General features: G+C 36.4%; 2 protein-coding genes and 1 long non-coding RNA gene across 38 annotated transcripts in view; 2 read left to right on the plus strand and 1 right to left on the minus strand.

The window, feature by feature from the left end:
• Positions 1-16,733, plus strand: part of PSD2 (pleckstrin and Sec7 domain containing 2) — a 684,196-nt gene that overhangs the window by 236,394 nt on the left and 431,069 nt on the right. The window lies entirely within an intron of this gene.
• The window catches only part of MATR3 (matrin 3), a 50,698-nt gene that overhangs the window by 31,813 nt on the left and 2,152 nt on the right, over positions 1-16,733 (plus strand). For 10 of the 36 annotated variants that reach the window (XM_021084855.2, XM_021084863.2, XM_021084856.2 and 7 more), the window contains 12 exons: positions 4,697-4,758; positions 6,517-6,558; positions 6,895-7,007; positions 7,262-7,314; positions 7,966-8,091; positions 8,619-8,744; positions 9,013-9,180; positions 10,638-10,769; positions 11,829-11,872; positions 11,972-12,347; positions 14,966-15,188; positions 15,673-15,794. In XM_021084855.2, the coding sequence (XP_020940514.1) occupies positions 4,697-4,758; positions 6,517-6,558; positions 6,895-7,007; positions 7,262-7,314; positions 7,966-8,091; positions 8,619-8,744; positions 9,013-9,180; positions 10,638-10,769; positions 11,829-11,872; positions 11,972-12,347; positions 14,966-15,188; positions 15,673-15,794 (1,587 nt within the window). Of the gene's footprint in view, positions 1-4,696; positions 5,178-6,069; positions 6,559-6,894; positions 7,008-7,231; positions 7,315-7,965; positions 8,092-8,618; positions 8,745-9,012; positions 9,181-10,637; positions 10,770-11,828; positions 11,873-11,971; positions 12,348-14,821; positions 15,189-15,672; positions 15,795-16,733 lie in introns of all 36 variants that reach the window. The other 26 variants (XM_021084851.2, XM_085014737.1, XM_021084852.2 and 23 more) reach the window with 9 other exon arrangements.
• Positions 113-6,896, minus strand: LOC146405774 (uncharacterized). Its single transcript, XR_014838879.1, has 2 exons — positions 6,196-6,896; positions 113-5,636 (listed from the first exon to the last, which is right to left on the minus strand). It is a non-coding gene; the product is annotated as an uncharacterized LOC146405774 (long non-coding RNA).

The following is a 16,733-nucleotide window of genomic DNA, read 5'->3' on the forward strand; positions in this document are numbered from 1 at the left end:
CACAAAACTGTCATCCACTGGGATTATCTTGTTGGTTTTTGGCATCAATATGTTCTTCTTAATCATATATTTAAGCAGGTTTTTTGTCTGCTTTGTTGAATGGTTTTAAGTATTTTTATTCTTTTTGTCTTTTTTTTTTTTTTTTTTTTTTTTGCAGTCAATGTGCTCTGCCATTCAGGATGCTAGATATCAGCTCTCCATCTGTCTTAATTACTGATTTGTATGTAGTAAAGATGTATTCTTGAACAATTCTTTTTTCCTTATCTGTGGCTACAGGGAAAGAGTTAATGTAGAGCCCTGGTGTTTTCAGTATATTTCATATTTTAGAGTAGTTCATTCTTCCTTTTTTAATTCACCTTTAACACAAACTCTCATACTGTAACTGAAATTTTTCATCATTTTTTTTCTCCTTTTCCACAACTTTCTTAGACATACTTCCAAACTCACTTTTTATTATCCCATATTGCATCTATCCCTTTAGAGACTTGGAAAAAATCAACTGCTGCAGTATCATACTCTGTGTTCCTCGTAAGCATATTCTTTTTCTGACTTAGGTTTAGACTTCTGGTATAGTCATTTGAGGAAAAAAAAATCTAATTCTCCTTTGCTTTAATGATCACATCTGGCAAAATGGGAACTTTTTCAAAATGCCCCTTTAAATTTGTTGTCCTTTTCTCTTTTAACATTTTCAATGCTAATCATTTGCACTGGTTTTTTTTCCCCCCAAAATACAGTGCAGTTGACTTTATAAGTCAACATTATAGCAGTCCGCTAGCTTGATCTGTATAATCTAATCATCCATTTTTCCTGATGTGCTATACTTAACTGGAACATGCTGGTGCCATGAAACTGATTTGATGGTTTCTGTTACAGGTTTTTTCCTTTACAGTAACATCAGGAAGGGACATTTTCTTTTCATATCTATGCCTTTTAAATGTATTTTTTAGTGAGTATTGATTTTTGAGTAAACTAAACCATAGGTCATCACAGGTTTTATTTTTACTCTTTTAAAAAGTATTACCAGTCAATCCCTTTTCTGTGTTTGGATCTCAGGATTTTAGTCTCATATTATTAAGAGAAGAGACTTACATTGTTTGAATTTACAGAGTACTTTGAAAAATATCTTTAAGAAGCAATTCCTACCTAAATATACGTATATATTTCTGTAATACAAAATCTCTTGAATTAATGCATAAATAGGTTGAGTACACATGAATGTTTTAATCTTTAAGCCACATCAAAATAAAATAACTTCAAATGCTAAATTTATATTCAGGTTAATTTTCATTGATATAACTTATAGCAGTTAGGAAATTGTACTTAGCAGTTGTTTTGATGTCTTTTTTCAGATTTGTTGGATACACTGCGTATATCTTGGAATATAGTTTAGTTCAGTACTAAACTTCAAAATTTTTTGTTACCTCTTGCCTGTTTGCAGAAATGGCAATATTTAATATTCTCAAATAGATTTCTCTTAATTCCAAGAAAGATTGCTAGTTGCAGTGCCTCAAAGTGATTTGTAAGGGTTATTTAAAATCTTTACTACTAGAGTCATCATAAATCAAAAGCTTTTGTTGGAAATTTCCTTTTCATGACTTTGAGCAGTAATTTAACTTGGCTGCTTACACATAGGAAAAAAGTTCAGTAAAAAAACACAAAAGAAAACCAAGAAGGACTTACTCAGAAAAAAGTTTCTGTTTTTATATGTGTTACACTTCTGTCTCCAAATGTTGCTACCTTTAGTTCCTGAACAGGGATATTAATAAATAATGGTAGTAAATGGATCTAAATTGACAAAAGAACAGTTTTTGAATATTTGATGAAATTTTGGATTCAAGAGTAAGGCACCCTACCTAGTGCAAGAGGTACCTAAAACCCATAAAAATGCAGGTGCCCTAGCTATACTCTTTATTTTGTCACAAATGAAGAAACATTTAAGAATTATTTTAGAAGCCCTTTGTTTGATGGACAAAATTTATGGTAAATGTAAATTGTTAACCAATTTTAAGAAGTTTTTTTTAAGCACTTGGGTTCTCTTAATAATGTATTTTAGTTTCCTTAATATAGGTAATGTTTTCTGGGTATCTGCATTATTTTAAAAATAATTATATATTCACTTTTAGTAAGGAGCGTTCTCATTTATAGCTGATAAAGTATCAGTGAGTTTAGGGGAAATTCCTGTGGTGGAAGTAGATAATGAAAAATTTTAAAACATTTTATCCTGCTCTCTGGTATTGCTGCATAACTTGGAAAATCTGTTCTATTCAGTAAGTGTTAACATTAAATAGTCTATATGATCAAAACTTCTTCTTACTATGAAATAAACTTTTAGGTTAAAAACATCTAATTTGTCATCATTAGTTTTGATATTTTAAGTGACTTTCAGTGATGGTGTTGCTTTTATTTCTTTCTAGGTCATTTTAGAATGTCAAGTTGCTTTTCTACACAATCTCAAACTTGCCTTAAAATTCCTTTCACTTAAAGAAAACTGCCCACTACAGCCCTTTCGCTGTCTTGTCACTTGAGTTCATATTTTTCCTTTTAGTATTCTAGAAGCCCTTAAGTTACTCCTTTATTCTGCCATTCCAGATGTGCTTCTCCAAATTATCCTTTCTTTATATAACTTATAACTTAGGTATCTCAGTGACATCAAGGTGGATGTAGTTTTTCCTGTAGAACTTCTGGTTTTGAAAAGTGAATCCTTATTCTTTATTAATCTGATGTGAGAGTTAACCTCAATGTAGAATCCAAGGATAAAGGTTTTTTTTAAAAAACCCCTTTGGCTCTTAATCTCGCCTTAGACCAAATAGTAAAAGATCAGCTGTAGTAGTGCAGATTAGTAATCGATGGGCTTGAGAGGTATGTGACTGATTGTTTGATCTTGGCCTTACTTGTAGTACTGTGAAAGACCAGCCACACTTTCACAAGTTTGAACCTATAAGATCATGGGGGGATTGGATATAAATAACTTGGTTCAACCAGATAGATAGCCTTTCCATCTCCTACTAATTAGAAGCATGCCTAATAGAATAACTTCTCCTCCTCTCCCAACACACTACTTCTCAAGGATATTTTAAATCTGAATGTTTTTAGTTCAGAAAATTCTAAGTTAACGTATTTGTTTAATCCCGCTTCTGAATTTTGTGAACTTTACCTTTGGCGCCTCTTGGTTACAGCCATTTTTAAAGTGGCCTCCAACAACTCTGATCTGTTGCTTTGCAAGTACAAACCTTTTACATCCCAAGTATCTGATTGTAGAGCCAGCTGGAGAGATCTCGTCCAGTTCCTGAGCTGTATAGGCCATTATTTTTAAAAGACAGTCTAGCTTTGAAAGATAGCTCCCCAAGTTCAGAGAAGTGCCATTCTGTTTGGATATATTCCATTTTACCTCTTTCACAGGGTTTTAGTTAATTTTACTAGCGCATAGAAATGTGTGTAAACTCTTAAAATGTAAATTAAATTTAAAAAAATTAAATCCCATTTATAAAGTAACTTTGAAAAGCTTCAGAATGGTATCTCTTGTAATCTGGTTCAGCTCTAAGTGAGACACCCTTTTTAAAACATTGCCTGACCATGTTTTATGTTCCAAATATGATGTACTAGGTAGTATGGGTGTTGGAAAAGTTACCTTATTTTGTGGGGATTTGTGAAACAATAATGATTGAAAAGCAGGAATTGTAAAACAATATAGCTTTTTAAACAGTGTAATAGTAGTTTCTTTTCTTTCTTTTTAATTAAAAATTCCTTATTATTTAGCACTTCTTATGTGTCTGGCAATGTTCTGATAAGCAGGTTACCTTTATTAATTCGTTGACTTTTCACAAAACCTTAGGCGAATTATGAATCACAGTGAATTTAAATAATTTGTACCAAGGATTCACATCTTGTAAGTGGCACCTTGGGAAATGAGCCTAGGCAGTATATGGTAGCAGAGCCTACTTTTCCTCACTCCTCTTTCTTATGTTGCATAAAAGGTTAATCATTTAGATGTGGATTTTTAACAAAAGAAAGGAAAAATTATTTGAATAAAATAGGAAAAAATTAAATCCTTTAAAATTTAAAATAATCACAAAGGAGCAAATAGTGAAGAAATACGTTTTCCTCTCTAAAATTTGGAAATGGACACTCCTGAAATTTGCTTCTCTGTTTTTGGGAAATAATAATTGGGAGCTTAGTATTTTGATAAATGGGGAGCATTTTCTTGAAAAGACACTCTTGTTGAATCACCTTGGCTTTTTATGGCTTTAATACACTTGAAACATACCTCAAAGGCTGGGTGAATTTAAAGATAATATTTTTAACTGATTGTTCACATTTATAGCACATATATTTAGAGTTCTATAAAAACAATTCATAAAAATTCAGTTTGGTCCACCGCAGAAATTAATATGCCTACTGATCCTCGAGGTCAGTTGCCACTCTTGATCTTTATTAACTCTGTCTTTTCCCTGTTAAGTCTGTTAGTATGTTAACCAAGTTACCCAGTTTTTCCAAGAATGTGCATGGCGTATTTGAGGGCAGGATCAAGCTACAAGAATTCAGAGAAATGGTTTTGAAGTAATTGTGATCAGTGAATGGACAGATGTTTGTATAGCCTGTGATAATGCATGTAGATTAACATCCTAGAGTTTGAGTGGTTCAAATAAAAATATCTTAGTTTTATTTTTGTTAATTCTACTAATTTACTTTGCTGCAGGAGTGGAGTCAACATATCAATGGAGCAAGTCACAGTCGTCGATGCCAGCTTCTTCTTGAAATGTAGGAGTTTGAAATACCTTTAAAGCATCCTTACTGTGAATCAGAAACAGCCATTGATTGGTTTGGGGGAGTTCATCATTTACTTGTATATCCACATTGTTATTACTGCATAGTTGATGCTGTCCAGGCAATGCTAATTATAAACAATGTTTAGATCTGGGACTGTATATAGAATATTAGATGCAGTGATAGTGGTACTTTGTTATTTAATACTGTTTCTAGGGAGTTCCCCTTGTGGCTTAGTGGACTAGTGTCCATGAGGATGTGGGTTCAATCCCTGGCCTCCATCAGTGGGTGAACTGTGAGCTGTGGTGTAGGTCACAGACTAGCGACTTGAACCTGAGTGCTGTGGCTGTGGCGTAGGCCAGCCCCTGCAGCTCCAATTCAGCCCCTAGCCTGGGAACATCCATATGCCACAGGTGCAGCCTTAAAAAGCAAAAATAGATATATATGTTTCTAGGGTTAATAAACATTGGCTCTTTTTAATACAAATTGAAAGGATTTTTAATAGACTTGAAGCCGTTGATACTTGAAAGAGATAAGAGCATTTTCAATAACACTAATACATGCTCTGAGAATATAGAAGATATCGAAGAGGGACATTATTAGAAATTAGTTTCAGGGGAAACCCTTTAGGGTGTATTTTTTTGCTTTTAATTTTGATTCTGAGTTTAAATTAAGCTGTTAGAATGAAATCGAATTCCTAAAGAATCTCCCTGCCTGAACACACGATACTGATTGTTGGTTGTTCCAATTGTTGGTTGTTCGCTGGACTGGCAGTTTTCACATACGCTGTGTTCTGTTTGAGCTGTCCTTTCAATCTAGTGCCACAACTCAATTCTGCCTTGGTTTTTTTGTTTTTTGCCTTTCTAGGGCCTCTCCTGCGTGGCATATGGAGGTTTCCAGGCTAGGGGTCTAATTGGAGCTGTCTGTAGCCACCAGCCTATGCCAGGGCCACAGCAACGTGGGATCTGAATCGAGTCTGCCACCTACACCACAGCTCACGTCAACCCCGGATCCTTAACCCACTGAGCAAGGCCAGGGATCGAACCCACAACCTCATGGTTCAGATTCAGTCAGATTCGTTAACCACTGCGCCACAACGGGAACTCCCTGCCTTGGTATTTATTGGAGAAAGAATCCATGGTCAATCTTTGTTTTCCTATATAGCCTGTGTTTCCAGTCCTTCATGCGACACTTTTCCTCTTTGTGAATTAACAAATACAGGAGGGAGTTCCCGTCGTGGCGCAGTGGTTAACGAATCCGACTAGGAACCATGAGGTTGCGGGTTCGCTCCCTGCCCTTGCTCAGTGGGTTAAGGATCAGGCGTTGCCGTGAGCTGTGGTGTAGGTTGCAGACGCGGCTCGGATCCTGCGTTGCTGTGGCTCTGGCGTAGGCCGGTGGCTGTGGCTCCGATTCGACCCCTAGCCTGGGAACCTCCATATGCCGCAGGGGCGGCCCAAGAAATAGCAAAAAAAAAAAAAAAAAACAAATACAGGAAAATCTTAATTGCATCATGCATTACCTACATTTTTAAGCAACAAAGAACAAGTTTATTCTCATTTATTTGGATTAATTTGAAGTTCTGTAATTTTCCCTTGGGGAGCTATCTATATGATGTTTTAAACTGTAATATTTCTAACTCTTAGACTCTCATGTTACTTTACTAATAAATAATCTCTATTTTAAAGGCCAAACAAGGCTACTTTGTGAAAAGGACAGTTTTATTTTAAAGTTAATTTTCTGGTCTTTTTAAAGCTACCCAGAATGGAATCCTGACAATGATACAGGACACACAATGTAAGTTAAAATTTTTAAACTATGGTTTGTAAAGGAGAGATCAGTGTAAGGAATTCAGGTTAAACTTTCAAGATTTCATAAATAAAATATTTTTTTCATTTCTTTATTGAATATGAGAATTTGATAAGAGTCACTGAGTGAAAGAATTTTTAGAAACTATTTTATTTAGTAATATTTGTTTTATTGTTATCGATTTTTCCCTAGTTACTTCATCCACAAATGCCCCCAAAGATTGGAATCATAGTCATGCAAGGGGTATTGTAATAGTAAATCTTAATTATTTCTGATGGACCTCTTTATCATGCTTTGTATTTTATGTCTTCATATTATTACTAGGGGTGATCCATTCATGTTGCAGCAATCTACAAATCCAGCACCAGGAATTCTGGGACCTCCACCTCCCTCTTTTCATCTTGGGGGACCAGCAGTTGGACCAAGAGGAAATCTGGGTGATTATAAAACTCATGTTACCTTTCTCTAAGAGCTTTTATCATAGAAACTCAATGATGATAGGTAAAAGAAATGTCATTGAAATATAACTAAAAAAATAGTGCATGAGAAAGACATGGTACTCATGATATTTGTACCTTTTTTTTTTCTTTTTCTTTTTTTTTTCTTTTTTTTTTTTGAAGTTGACTGGTTTTCAATTAAAATAGCCTATATATTATTACAGGACTGAAAAATATACTTTTTCCTCATAAAGGTGCTGGAAATGGAAACCTGCAAGGACCAAGACACATGCAAAAAGGCAGAGTGGTCAGTAACAAAACTCTTGGTTTTACTCCTACTAGCTGTTTGACTTAAATCCTTGCTAATTGATATGTCCTAATCTTTAATATAGGAAGGTTGATACAGTTTGAAAACCGTCAGGCTTTTATATATGACATTTGATAAAAGTTAAAACTATTTTCATTTGCCCTAGTTTAGAGATCTCACTTTTAATTCAGAGTTTAAGAACTTGGCTGTCCAGTTATGTAAGCAGTAGTTTATTTAAATATCAGTATAGGCGTTCCTGTTGTGGCTCAGCAGAAATGGATCCCACCAGTATCCATGAGGATGCGGCTTCGATACCTGGCCTCACTCAGTGGGTCAGGGGCATTGCCGTGAGCTATGGTTTAGGTCGCAGCTGTAGCTCCAATTTGACCCCTAGCCTGGGAACTTACATATGCTGCAGGTATAGCCCTAAAAGGCAACAAAATAAAAATGTCAGTGCAAGTACTGTTTTCTTAAAACTTTGAGATTTACTCCAGTGACATTTGATTTCCTTTGTAATTTCTAAGTTTTCCAGAATGTTCAAATATTTAGTATGTTGTTGTTGACTGTAAACTATAAAAGTTTTAATTCATAACCTGTTTCATATTGCTTCCAAGGAGACTTGCTAATTCGATTTTTTTCCCTAATGGATAGGAAACTAGCCGAGTTGTTCACATCATGGATTTCCAGCGAGGGAAAAACTTGAGATACCAACTATTACAGCTGGTGGAACCATTTGGAGTTATTTCAAATCATCTGATTCTAAATAAAATTAATGAGGTATGAGTGAAGTGTGGTATTTATTCATTAATATATTTCCTAAAAGGGTTACATAATTTTGTGTTAAGGAAAGAACTTAATGTGATCTTAAATCATCAATATGGAATGTAATATAGGAAAAGGCCAATAGTTGAACTAACCAATAATAAATTCTAGTACTAATGGATTATTAGTAACTTTTAAGTTGTGGTTCTTAAGTAGTAACATTGTCATTATTATTATGTTACTACTATAAGAGCTGTATAAGGATAATTCTTTGGAAAGCCATTTCAAACTTTTACCCAGATAGTGCTAGGCTTTAATTTCAAATTCATTAGTTATAATCAATGATAGCTTTAGTATCTTGGAGTTAATAAAATCTGAGATGATTTTTAATGGGATAATAAATTAGCATTGTTGGTTTATTTGGTTTTGCTTTTAGATTCTTGAAACTACTTTCTATTTAAGATTAAATATATCCAGGAAGTCTTTGGGCAACATGAGATTTGTTTGGTGTCTTTTGGAAATAATATTTCTTGGATTTTCAGGCGTTCATTGAAATGGCAACCACAGAAGATGCTCAGGCTGCAGTGGATTATTATACAACCACACCAGCATTAGTATTTGGCAAGCCAGTGAGAGTTCATTTATCCCAGAAGTATAAAAGAATAAAGGTAATAACCTGTTTTTTCAGATTTGTATCACCAACCATTTAATGCATCATTTTAATATTTACTAACCTAGTAACTATTTGCTAATAATTACAATAATGTTATCTATTAACTAAAAATTATGGCATACCTACCAACATTTGTCGTTGTTTATTACTCAATGAATTTATTACATTTATAGTTGTACAGTGATCATCACAATCCAATTTTATAGGATTTCCACCCCACAACCTACGAATATTTGACTAGGTTTTTTTTTCCCCCTTTAAAGAAACCTGAAGGGAAGCCAGACCAGAAGTTTGATCAAAAGCAAGAGCTTGGACGTGTGATACATCTCAGCAATTTACCTCATTCTGGCTATTCTGACAGTGCTGTCCTCAAGCTTGCTGAGCCTTATGGAAAAATAAAGAATTATATACTAATGAGGATGAAAAGTCAGGTAATATATATGTTGAAGTTTTTGAAAAGATTATCAAAGTGCTTTAAGAGTTTTTTATTTATTTTGGCTGCACCTGCAGCATGTGGAAGTTCTGGGCCGGGGGTCAAACCCATGTCACAGTAGCAACCAAAGCTGCTGAAGTGACAAGGCTGGATCCTTATCCCGCTGAGCTGCAAGAGAACTCCACTTTTAAGTTTTGTTGTTTGTTTGTTTTGGTTTTTTTGTGTGTGTTTTTTGGTCCTTTTAAGGCCACACCCTAAGCATGTTAAAGTTGCCAGGCCAGGGATACTAGGCAGGTTCTTAACCCACTAAGCCACAACAGGAACTCCCAGATGTGTTTCTTTTTTGTATTATTTTTTAAATGGTTTTTATTTTTTCCATTGTAGTTGGTTTACAGTGTTCTGTCAATTTTCTACTGTACAGCAAGTGACCCAGTCACACATACATGCATACATTCTTTTTCTCACATTATCCTCCATCACAGTGACTAGATATAGTTCCCTCTGCCATACAGCAGGATCTAATTGCTTATCCATTCCAAAGGCAATAGTTTATATCCATTAACCCCAAATTCCCAGTCCATCCCACTCCCTCCCCCTCCCCTTGGCAACCACAAGTCTGTTCTCCATGTCCATGATTTTCTTTTCTGTGGAAAGGTTCATTTGTGCCATATGTTAGATTTCAGATATAAGTGAAATAATATGGTAATTGTCTTTCTCTTTCTGACTTACTTCACTTAGTATGAGAGTCTCTAGTTTGATTCATGTTGCTGCAAATGTCATTATTTTGTTGTCTTTTATGGCTGAGTAGTATTCCATTGTGTATATATACACATCTTAATCCAATCACTTGTCGATGGACATGTAGGTTGTTTCCATGTATTGGCTGTTGTGAACAGTGCTGCAATAAACATGCAGGTACATGTGTCTTTTTCAAGGAAAGTTTTGCCCAGATAAATGCCTAAGAGTGGGATTGCTGGGTCATATGGTATTTCTGTGTATAGGTTTTTTTTTTTTTAAGTTAACCTCCATACTGTTTTCCATTGTGGTTGTACCAGTTTACATTCCCACCAGCAGTGCACGAGGGTTCCTTTTTCTCCACACCCTCTCCAGCATTTATTTGTGGACTTATCAATGATGGCCCTTCTGACAGGTGCAAAGAGGTATCTAATAATAGTTTTGATTTGCATTTATCTAATAGTGATGCTGAGCATTTTTTCATGTGCTTACTGGCCATCTGAATACTGCAGAAGAACTTTTTATAGGTGGTTTTGTATTTAGAAAAGCTACCTTTTATATCTGACAGATTGTCCTTATTTTATAGGTTGATTTTTTTTGTTATCTATTACCGCTATCTCTGTATTAGATTAAATGCTCCTAACAAGTAGAAAAAATAAAAAGATCTAAAGTTCTATACAATTCTTCGAAAAATAATGTTCCCACTAATTTTTTTTTCAGGCCTTTATTGAGATGGAGACCAGAGAAGATGCAATGGCGATGGTCGACCACTGTTTGAAAAAGGCCCTTTGGTTTCAAGGGAGATGTGTAAAAGTTGATCTGTCTGAAAAATATAAAAAATTGGTACTGAGGGTATGTAGTATTTGATTCAAATCAGCATAAAGCTTATTTTCATGCTTTTCAAGTCGCAGTATTTTTGTCTTTTTAGGGACACACCCGCAGCACATGGAAGTTCCCAAGCTAAGGGTCCATTTGGAGCTGCAGCTGCTGGCCTATACCACAGTCACAGCAATGCCACGTCTGAGACCTACTCCAGAGCTCATGGCAAGGCTGGGTCCATAAACCACTGAGCTAGGCCAGGGATCGAACCTATATCCTCATGGATCCTAGTCAGGTTTGTTACCACTGAGCCACGGCAGCAACTCCAGTCACAGCATTTTTATAAAAATTTTATAGGCTAAGAACATAGAGTTTGGTTATTGAAAGAAAGTAACCTTTTTTTCTGGCATTGGTACAGAAGTTTCTAAATTGATGTTCTTGACAAAGCACCTTTTATTACATCTGTTTTATTTAATGTTCTATTTAAACAGAGTTCTGTTACCTTTTTTTTTTTTTTAAGGCCTCATACACTGCATGTGAAAAGTTCCTAGGCCAGGAATCAAATCTGAGCCACAGCTGCAGCAATGCCAAGTCCTTAACCCATTGTACCACAGGTGGGAACTCCCAAAAATGTTTATATTATTCACTGCTCTATTGAAATGTTGGTTGTAATGAACTGTAGGCAGTTTAAATTTTTAGGTTTGGTTACAGAGATTGAAAAAAACTTAATTGACTGTTTACAAAGAATAATCATCAGAAGTTTCCACTGTGGCTCAGTGGCAACAAACCCAACTAGTATCCATGAGGATGCTGGTTCAGTCCTTGGCCTGGTTCAGTGGGTTAAGGACCCAGCGTTGCTGTGAGCTGTAATGTGGGTCACAGACACACCTTGGATCTGGCATTGCTGTGGCTGTGGCATAGGCTGGCAGCTATAGCTCCAGTTCGACCCCTAGCCTGGAAACGTATATATGCTGCAGCTGCGCTCCTAAAATTAAAAAAAAAAAAAGAATGGTTATCAATTATTAATTGGATGATTATGCATTCTACAAATTCTAATAAATTTATTTAACTTCCTAAAATTTTGTCTTTTAGATTCCCAACAGAGGCATTGACTTACTGAAAAAGGATAAATCTCGGTAATTTCATTTTGTGTGTGTGTCTTTATATACACTAGTATGTTAAACTATTGTTTTCCAACTCAAGAGAATTAATTCAGGTTTATCTTTTGGTTTTAGGAAAAGATCATACTCTCCAGATGGCAAAGAATCTCCAAGTGATAAAAAATCCAAAACTGATGGTTCCCAGAAGACTGAAAGTACAACAGAAGGTAAAGAACAAGAAGAGAAGTCAGGCGAAGATGGTGAAAAAGATACAAAGGATGACCAGGCAGAACAAGAACCTAGCATGCTGCTTGAATCTGAAGATGAGCTACTTGTAGATGAAGAAGAAGCAGCAGCACTGCTAGAAAGTGGCAGTTCAGTGGGAGATGAGACAGATCTTGCTAATTTAGGGGATGTGGCTTCTGATGGGAAAAAGGAACCTTCAGACAAAGCTGTGAAAAAAGATGCGAATGCGAGTGCTTCAGCAGCATCAAAGAAAAAGCTTAAAAAGGTAAAGAAAGATTGTATATTGACCTTTTTTTAGTTGAAAACTGGATTAGATAAATGTTTGAAATTATTTTTCTTAATGTCACATTAAAGGGAATTAGTCATTTATATTAGGAAAAAATTAGATGCGAACCATATGGAAACATTGAAATCTAACTCTGCAATGAATAGATTAAGTAGGACTAAATTGCAAAAGAAAAATGTCGGTTCACAAAGAGAACTTTTTAGTAATTGAAGGAGAAAGACTTAAAAACTACATGCGCTTCTGTTTAGCAGTGCTAGTGTATAAGTACTAGGAGACAGCCTTTATAATCTAGCTTGTTTTTATTTTTTTATTTTTTTGTCTTTTTGCTGTTTCTTTGGGCTGCTCCCTCGGCATATGGAGGTTCCCAGGCTAGGGGTCGAATCGGAGCTGTAGCCACCGGCCTACACCAGAGCCATAGCAGCACGGGATCCGAGCCACCTCTGCAACCTACACCACAGCTTACGGCAACGCCAGATCCTTAACCCACTGAGCAAGGGCAGGGACCGAACCCGCAACCTCATGGTTCCTGGTCGGATTCGTTAACCACTGTGCCACGACGGGAACTCCTAGCTTGTTTTTTAAAAAGGGATATGAAATTTTCAGTAAGTTAACTGACCCAAGACAATTAAAATATTTTGCCAAAAATGGTTGTACTTGGAAGATTTTTTTCCTATTTGAAAAATGTGAGCTTGTTTAGATACTTTAATAGGTTTTTAAACCTTTTTTTTTTTTTAAGAATACATGCCCCGTATAAGAGCATTTAAGGTGAATATCAGTATAAAAATACATATATGGTAAATGAATAGTAATACAAAACCCATGGTGTACTGACTACCACCTACATTAAGGATTAGAACATTAAAATGCCTTTGGAGCCCCTTACATTGAGGGGAGAGGAGGTCCATTTTGAAATGAGATTTTTGTAATTCCATTCCGTTCCTTCTAAGCAGTATTCAACTAATAGAAAACTAATAATTTACTTTCATGTGTTGATGGGTTTGTCAAATAAGCTCGTCAACATGGGATCCATTCCGCATCTACAGCCTATATCACAGCTCAAGGCAATGCCGGATCCCCATCCTAGTGACCAGGCCAGGCAGGGATCAAACCCACATCCTCATGGATACTAGTCCAATTTGGTTCCGCTGAGCCACAATGGGAACTCCCACCATAGATACTTGGTTATCTCATTCCATGAATGAGATTGAGGCATGTTAAAATTTGATAAATTATAGCTATACTGCTTATAAATGGCAGAGCCAAATTTTATGTGTTTTTTTGATAGGCAAGAAGTAGGTTTATTAAGATATGACACTTGTGGAGTTCCTGTTGTGGTGCAGTGGTTAACGAATCCAACTAGGAACCATGTGGTTGCGGGTTCGGTCCCTTGCCTTGCTCAGTGGGTTAAGGAGCCAGCGTTGCCATGAGCTTTGGTGTAGGTTGCAGATGTGGCTCGGGTCCTGCTTTGCTGTGGCTCTGGTGTAGGCTGGCAGCTACTGCTCCGATTAGACTCCTAGCCTGGGAACCTCTATATGCCTCGGGTGCGGCCCTAGAAAAGGCAAAAAGACACTCGTGAGAGATGCAAGCAGGCAGGTAAGGAAGCTCTGCCAGGTTAAAATTTAAACCCAAACCTAATCAGTTATGCTCCAGAGCCTGATTTTTTTTTTTCCCCCTGCTTTTTATGGCCACACCCAGAACATTTGGAAGTTCCCAGGCTAGGGGTTGAATTGGAGCTGCAGCTGCCACCACTCTCCACAGCAGTGCCAGATCCTTAACCCACTGAGCGAGGCCGGGAATCGAGCCTGCAACCTCATGGTTCCTAATCTGACTCATTTCTGCCCTCTTTCTTTCTTTCTCTTCCTTCCTTCCTTCCTTCCTTCCTTCCTTCCTTCCTTCCTTCCTTCCTTCCTTCCTTTCTTTCTTTCTTAATTTTATTTATTGTATTTTTTTTTTTTTTTTGCCGCGCCTGTGGCACATGAAAGTTTCCACCCAGGCGTAAGGGATCAAACCTATACCACAATCCACTGCAGTAATACCACCAGATCCTTTAACTCTCTGTGCCACAAGAGAATTCCTAAATAGGAGTATTTTAAGATTTTTTCTCCCAAAGGACATCATTCACCTTAACTTTAACAGATCAGTTCTTTGATTGATTCCTTAGCAGCATAATAGTCTCAGAAGATGTAGAATACGAACATCCCCATATTTATTTTCTGCTCTTTGCATGAGGCAAGTCCTCAATCATTTAGCTTTCATAACAAGCTAAGTGTTTTTTGTAGCTTTTTGTTTTTGTTTTAGAGTAGTGCTTTTTGGGGGGAGAAAGGAAAAAGCCGCTTTTTTTTTTCCTTTTAAGAAAATAAAGACAAAGACGCTATCCCTTTCCCTTCAAGTAAAGCAAATGGAAGGGATGCTGCAGGATAATTGTTGCAGAGTAAATTTGTCTTTCTTAACAGCGTCGTTTCCCAGGGAGTATGGAAGGTTTTGTCACTCTAGATGAGGTTGGTGATGAGGAAGATTCGGAACTTCAGAAACTTCGTAAATCGGGCATGACATTTAAATCTGGTGACAAAAATGATGATGGTTTGGTTGAAATTAAGGTGGACAAGATCGAGGAACTTGACCAAGAGAACGAAGCAGCGTTGGAAAATGGAATTAAAAATGAGGAAAATACAGAACCAGGCGCTGAATCTGCTGAGAATGCTGATGATCCTAACAAAGATACAAGTGAAAATGCGGACGGCCAAAGCGATGAAAACAAGGAGGACTATACAATCCCAGATGAGTATAGAATTGGACCATATCAGCCCAATGTTCCTGTTGGTGAGATTTAAGGCTTTGTTCTTCCCCTCTCACCCTGCCCAAACTCTTAGGAAGATTTTAAAAATTGGTCTCACATAAGCTCTGATAACATTCTTAATTTACTTCTATGCAGGACAGTTTGTAAATCTTAATACATTCTTTTTTCTTCCGCATGTTTCCTGGTTTTGTATTACCTTTTGTTACCATTCCATAGTATGTTCTCTTTTCTCCTCATGAAGGTTTTTGAGACTGTCACTTGCTTTTTGTTTTGTTTAACTGTTACATTTTAACCTTTTTGAGAGAACAATTAGGTGGGGACCTTAAATGTCAATTAAGTACAAACTGTTAACAATGTCATGATTTTTGTTTTCTTTTAGCTTAGGTCATATTGGACTTGTTGTAAACATCATATCATTCAAATTATATTGACAGGAAAAAAAGATTTGAGAACACTATTAAAATCTTTAGTTTACTGAATTTGTAAGAATATATGTTTGTGTTCTAGGTATAGACTATGTGATACCTAAAACAGGGTTTTACTGTAAGCTGTGTTCACTCTTTTATACAAATGAAGAAGTTGCAAAGAATACTCATTGCAGCAGCCTTCCTCATTATCAGAAATTAAAGGTAAGGCTGAATCTAAAAGAGGAGAGTTCTTTTCTGAAAACTAGCAGATTACATAAGTTTATGTGAATTAAAAGGTGTGTATATAGTATGGTCTGTGGATCCAGCACAACAATGAAGATAACATTCTTATTTATTGATGGGCCTTAAGCAGTTTAATGAATTCTAGAAACATCTATTGAGCCTCTTTATAGAATACACTTTAAAGAATGATAATTCAGTAATTTCTAAATTCATATGTTTATTTATTTAATTATTTTTTAGGGCCACAGGTGGGGTATATGTAAGTTACCAGGCAAGGGGTCAAATTGGAGGTGTAGCTGCCAGCCTGCACCACAGCCATAGCAACATGGGATCTGAGCCGCGTCTGTGACCTACACCAGAGCTCATGGCAACGCCGAATTCCCGGCACACTGATCCAGGCCAGGGATCGAGTCTGCACCCTCATGGATATTAGTCAGATTTGTTTCTGCTGTGCCACAACAGCAACTCCTAAATTTATAATTCTAAATGTTACAAATTTTGTCATATGATTAGTTACTCAAGTATACTCAAATGGTTATTAGACTGTAACTGCTGTAGTTTGGAAGGTACTGGAGACGAGTGCCCTATCCCTTATTAATGACACTCTTCAGCGAGTTTTATGGCCAGCAGGATATAAAGATTAAAAGGATAAATTAATAAAGCACAGCATAAAAGTAACAATTTTGTTTTCTTTTTTTTGTTTTTTATTTTATTTTATTGTTTTTGGTCTTCTTTTTTTTTTTTGTCTTTTTCTAGAGCCACACCTACAGCATATGGAGGTTCCCAGGCTAGGGGTCTAATCGGAGCTACAGCTGCCAGCCTCCGCCTCGGCCACAGCAACTTGGGATCCAAGCCGCATCTGCGACCTGGGAACTACCACAGCTCAGTGGCAACTTGGAATCTTTAACCCACTGATTG

This window comes from Sus scrofa, chromosome 2 (genome assembly GCF_054392235.1).
Source record: "Sus scrofa isolate SSC_HxYL_T2T_F1_AM1 chromosome 2, Sscrofa_HxYL_maternal_Yorkshire_Landrace_v2.0, whole genome shotgun sequence".
NCBI lineage: Eukaryota > Metazoa > Chordata > Mammalia > Artiodactyla > Suidae > Sus > Sus scrofa.